General features: G+C 38.8%; 1 protein-coding gene across 2 annotated transcripts in view; it reads left to right on the forward strand.

Moving 5' to 3' along the window:
* gfra2b (GDNF family receptor alpha 2b) overlaps positions 1-3,878 on the forward strand; it is a 67,108-nt gene extending 63,230 nt beyond the window's left edge. Inside the window, exons 8-9 of one of the 2 annotated variants that reach the window (XM_067433345.1) lie at positions 655-705; positions 2,488-3,878. In XM_067433345.1, coding sequence (XP_067289446.1) covers positions 655-705; positions 2,488-2,640 — 204 coding nt within the window. In that variant the 3' untranslated portion in view covers positions 2,641-3,878. The remainder of the gene's footprint in view (positions 1-654; positions 706-2,487) is intronic. The other variant, XM_067433346.1, reaches the window with a different exon arrangement.
* Positions 3,879-6,000: the final 2,122 nt, after the last annotated feature.

Below are 6,000 nucleotides of genomic sequence, written 5' to 3' on the forward strand. Positions count from 1 at the left end.
AGCCAATGATTTACTCACCCTCAAGTTATAGCTGTATATGACATTCTTCTTTCAGACAAATACAATCGGAGTTATATTTAAAAAGTCCAGGCTAACGTTAATCCAAGCAGTAGCCTAGTTGTAGTTGTGTTTGAAGTCCATAAAAATGCAGCTGTCCGTCAAATAACGTGCTCCACGCGGCTCCGATGGGTTAATAGAGCCTTCTGATTCGAATCGATGTGTTTGTGTAAGAAAAATATCTATATTAAAACATTATAAAGGAAACCTGCCTTGAAGTCTTCCATTGTAACCCACGGCTGTTTAAGCCACAAGATGGCGCCAGCGTTAAGCATAGAAGTAGTACCGGTCAAGTAACTCGTAGTACCCGTATGAGCGGGTGTTATCTGGAAATAACGTACCGCTGGAATGCGCGATTGACCAATCAGAATCAAGCATTTCACAGAGCCGTGTAATAAAAGTATTTAACATCCAAAGAATTACACAATTCACTTCAACATCCCTATTATACTGTTCCACTACAGTTTAGTGTCTGTCTTGGGTAATTATGTAATGGAATGGTGGATGTTGGGCATCCAAACAAAATCAACATTGACCAGTGCGGTATTGAGGTTATGGATGCAATCCTAAGAATACTAATTATTTCAATTTTCACAGGACAGTGAGCAGAAATGTTCTCCTTCTAACAGTTTTGAATGTGCTGATGAGGTAAGAAACATTTCAAACTTGTCCTCTATTTTGTGTTTTTTTATTTTATTTTATAATTAAAGTGCCTTCTTATTCCCTGAACAAATAACATCTCTACTTAAACTTAAAGAGCTGTACTTACATTATCCCAATCTTACTGCTGCCACTGAAATGCATACATTCGAGTCACAAACTACTCCGAGTATAAAGTCACGGGTTTCCATCTATTTAGACTGAATGCTAGCCTGACAAGCCAGACCCACATCAAGATGTTTGGTCTGGAAACTCACCATTGACAGGGCTCAATCCGAGGGGCGGGATAAACGGTTGTCTTTCAAACTCCCTCGGCACGCGATAGGATAGAGCTACCAGTGCTACAACCAACCAGAGCAACGAAGGTGAAGCAGAGCTCGTTGACAGATTAAACATTCGGCGTATCCGGTCGGCAAAACTCCGAACACATCTTCCCTTCTTAAGAATGACTTCAGTGCCGTTCTTTGTTCTTTTCTCAGAGAAAAGCTTAATTTCAAGTCTTCCAGAGTCGCGGTCAAAGCTGATTCGAATGACCGCCATTCGCCAACTTCTGTGTTGACTAGAAGCATGCAAGCGCAACGCAGGCATCATTATGTGACTGACTCTATACACAATGCGATTGGCTCATCAAGAGTTTGGCGTTTACAGCTCAGATGGGTATTGACAGTTGCTAGACAACACTCGCGGGCAGATTAGATTTGAACTGAACTGAACTGAATGCATAATTGGTCGAAAATTGTATAGTCCTATGCCTTCCACAGATGATATATAAATATAAATACATTTTGACCACTTAACTAAGAGATTGCTATCAGGATGTGAATATACTTACAACCATCATAAAAAAAAAAATTTTTTTTAAATCCTGCGATCTCTCTTAAAGCTAATACGGAAGTATTTTAAACTGCAAATCCTAAACTGGCCACTAGGGACAGGCTCCAGAAGGGAGCAGAATCTCATTGAGCCCCATGTTACAATTCCCAACTTTACAGCAAAAAAAAAAAAAAAAAAAAAAAAAAAAAACATGTTCACAGCCTGGTACAAATTGTGGTTTTGGTCTATACGGCTAATTTTGCCTTTCATGACAACTCTGAGGGGGGTGATTTTTTTATAACTTATTTGTTTACATTATATAAAGGCTTAAAGTTCTGTATAATTAAGGGTGTGGTTACGTTGAGTGACAGGTGGATAGCCATTTATCTGCCGTCTATAGTCATTGTGTCACATAAAATCCACCCACATCCCGCCTCTTTGCCCATTTTCTGTTATCTGGGAGTGACACACAATGACACGATAGCAAGATGACAATGGCCAGCTCGCCCCTACTTTACGCTTCGGATTGGCTTATCGGAATCCAATGGGTGACATCACGGACACTGCGTTCATACTTTTTTACAGTCTATGTTTTTTCCGCTTTTAAATTCTGCCATGTAAATAGTGAATCCGCCATGGTGCGAGCGCAACTAGCTTTTAAATGGAATGGCAGATGAGACTTTGATTGGTTTATTGCACATTATGCCCAAAGGTCAACCCTTTTAGACCCTGCGCTGTGCACTTTTTCCTGTCGTTAAACTAACAAAATTGTATTTGGACACGCCCTAAGCACTTTAGGGCATAGTTATGAAAGTTTCCTATATGCTTTTATATAAATACCTCTTAAATTCCAGCACATTTTTAAATGTTACTGTGTACAATAAGGGACATGAATGACTCGTAATCAGAAAATTTGTACAATGTATACAACTAAAAAATATTATAATGTTTCTGCAGAATGTGTTAAACCCCAATATGGAGGGATCCATTGACTCGGTGGGCTCTCACCAGGCTGACAACAACAGAGCCAGACATTCATCTGTGACTTCAATCAGTGTTTCTGCCGCCACACTGACACTGGCCTTTGCACTGGTCAATCAGGTTCTGTAAACACAACCTGACTCTACAACACCAGGAAGCATCTGATGGATTCTTCTGACCTCAATCAAAGAACTTCTCTAAAGTGACATTGATCTTTCTCTCTCTTAGTGTGTGTGTGTATGTGTGTATCACACGCCATCTTTAAAAACCAGTCGAAACAACAACAACAGCAACAACAAAAAACATCAAATCTTTAGAAGGAGCGTCTGAGAGACTCAAAACACCACTGCCCCATCCAAGAGAAGGGGAGGAGCGAACTTGGACATTGAGGAGCTGACAGAAAACACAGAGAACTTCTATAAATGTCTTCTCTTGCCAAGAGGAAAGTAGCCCACGTTCTCTTATATTATAATGGGCAGATGATTTAAAACATGCTGTAAAATGCAGCCTGGCGATCATGTGACCCATCGATGAACACTCTATGTATATTTACCAAGAGATATAAAGTATCCATTATAAAAACACTCTTCGCTATCCCCCTTGCACATCAGTAAAATATTGCTCACTGCCTTGATTATTACCAATAATTCCATGTAAAATGTTTCTTTTGTTCAAAGAAAAAAAAAAAACCTTTTTAATTTTTCACATTTGTTTCCAGCGAACTGCAAGGATTCGTCAGCGACATGTTTGGAACGTACAATTTTGGCTAGACTTGGTCCATACTGCCCTGTGTACAATGTGTATAATGATGTTTGTAAGTATATGAGATTCTTTGAGAAAATGTCGTCTAGCTTTTTTTCCTGTTTTATCTTTAAAGAACCTTTAGCATGTGCTGGAAAGCCGAGAGAGACGAGGGGAACTAGAACAAAAGTGGAGAGCCATGTGAAACCATGGAGAGCCGTCAGTGCCAATGATGTTTGTCTTAGGCTGTTATTATGTGTAATCATTTCTTTCTTGCCAAAAGACTTGGATTATATTCAAAGAAAAGTACTCCGGGGAGAACGGAAACAAAAGATCCATTTGCGGAGAGGGTCAATTGTTGGTGTATTTTATAGTGTGCAATCTATCGTGTGGCCTTACTTTTTTGTCTTTGCTCTGTTCCTCTCTCTTATGTAATGGTTTCAGACCATACCACTTGCAGATTTGCCGCCAAGACCGGCTGAGATTTCAGACGTTCAAAAATAGCAGCTCCTATGACTCAAAAATATCTTGGTTCATTTGTGATGCTTTAAAATGAGGCAAGACAGAGGCTCAAGAATGTGTCAGAAATATTTGTTTAAATCTGAATAAAACATCCTAGTAATGTCTTGAAGAGTCATGACTTTAACGGCATCTATTAATTCAATTAGGTCAGAGTGATTTTCTTGGAATATGTTTTGAAACTCTTTGTGTTACCTAAAATTATATATTTAACATAAAATGAGAATTTACCTTGTTTAACATTATAATAAAGAGAAAAAAAATCAGAATCTTTATCAAAATTGAACTAACTTTCAAACGTTTTGACTTCACTTTTCAGGACTTGTGTGGCACACTTGCTATAACACAGTATACCTTTAAAGGTGCCCACTGTGTACATTTTAACAGCATCTAGTGGAGAGGTTGTGAATTGCAACTGGTCACCATTCGCCCTCATCCCCTATCCCCCACATAAGGAGACCTGCGGTGTATAAAGATAGAAATGGCTCATTCTAAGATAATAAAAACATAGTTCATTATGTAAGGTCTTTATACACCACTGAAACATAGTTATGTATATTATACTGCATTTCTGTTAATATATCCTAATAAATACACAGCACTTTAAAGGAACACAACAACTTTTTGGGACTTTTTCTCTTTGGGAGCTTATTCACCGTATCCCCCAGAGTTAGATAAGTCCACCATTCTCAGCTCCGTGTGCCATAACTCTGTCTGACAAACCCACCTGGCTCAGTGGTTCATGTAGGTTGTCTACAAACTGGAAGGTTGGTGGTTCGATCCCCGGTTCCACCTGACCAAGTGTCGAGGTGTCCATGAGCAAGACACCTAACCCCAGCTGCTCCCGATGAGCTGGATGGTGCCTTGCAAGGCAGACACCGCCGTTGGTGTATGAATGAGTGTATGAATGGGTGAATGTGAGGCAATATGTAAAGCGCTTTGGATGGCCATAGGGTCTGTTGAAAGCGCTATATAAATGCAGTCCATTTACCATTTAGCTTAGCACAAAGACTGGAGATAAATGGCTCCATCTAGTCTACTGCTCAATAAGTGACAAAATAATGCCAACATTTTCCTATTTACATGTTGTGATGTGTATAGTTACATCGTGTAATAAGACAGACGGAAAATGAAAAGTTGTGATTTTTTTAGACCAATACGGCTAGGAACTACACTCTCATTCCTGCGTAATAATCAGGGAACTTTGCTGCCATACCATGGGTGAAGGAGACACAATGAAAAATATTTAAAACACAGCACAATAAAAAATATTCCTTCACAGAGATGAGAATATGTATGGACTTATCTAACTCTGGGGGATATGGCAAATAAGCTATAGTCCCAAAAAATCGGCGTGCTCCTTTAAAAGCCATGAACCAAACCAGCTAGCTATGAGAATTATAACAAACTTTGGAAACTTTGGAAAAATTGTCCAAAAAGATGATGGTATAAGATTGCTTTAATAAGGGAAATAACTAAAATCCCATGAGGTATTATGATCAGGGGATTTTTCTGCAGATTCATAGGCAGAAAATCTAGATTTTCACCAGGAATTTCACTGTCAATCGTGATTATTAAAAAAAATAAAAAAAAAGTTATAATAATGCAGGCTGATGGCTTCAGCAAAAGCAAATATCGTTGATTAACAGTCTTGTAGCTTACCAGGTCTGTCTTTAAAATATATTGTTTAAAATCAATTCCTTTATGGAGAAAATAAATTGTGCCTTCTTTTCACAATCCAAACTATTCCCAATGGGAAAAAAATGTCCCAGCCAGCCGTTTTCTCTGAACATCCTGTTTTACTTTAAAATACATCACATTAATGAGAAATAATGGGTTGCATTTCACATTGACTTTAAATGTAGTCCTTGTCACGTGTGCACAACAAATTGCATGGGCTAAATGTGGCAAACAGTCTGATCAACTGCATTTTTTCCCCTAGAAGACTGACGTTCTGTAAAAACATAGTGAACAGCTGTAAAAAGCACCACTGCCCCCAAGAAATCAGCTCAAGGTCTAATGATAATCCTTGGCAGTTATGAATGGAATCAACACACAAACACATGGGCGTTGTCACTGCGAGATGTTTGCTGCCAAAGTGCCTGCCAGCTGTAGCAATTCAGCTGCTTTTATTATTGCATGATGCTTTGGCTTATCTCCGTTTGAGTTTCATAGGGTATGTTTTTTCTCTCTCTAAGATCATTAATGCATTTTAACAAACTAATTTTG

This window comes from Pseudorasbora parva, chromosome 23, assembly GCF_024679245.1.
Source record: "Pseudorasbora parva isolate DD20220531a chromosome 23, ASM2467924v1, whole genome shotgun sequence".
Taxonomy (NCBI): domain Eukaryota; kingdom Metazoa; phylum Chordata; class Actinopteri; order Cypriniformes; family Gobionidae; genus Pseudorasbora; species Pseudorasbora parva.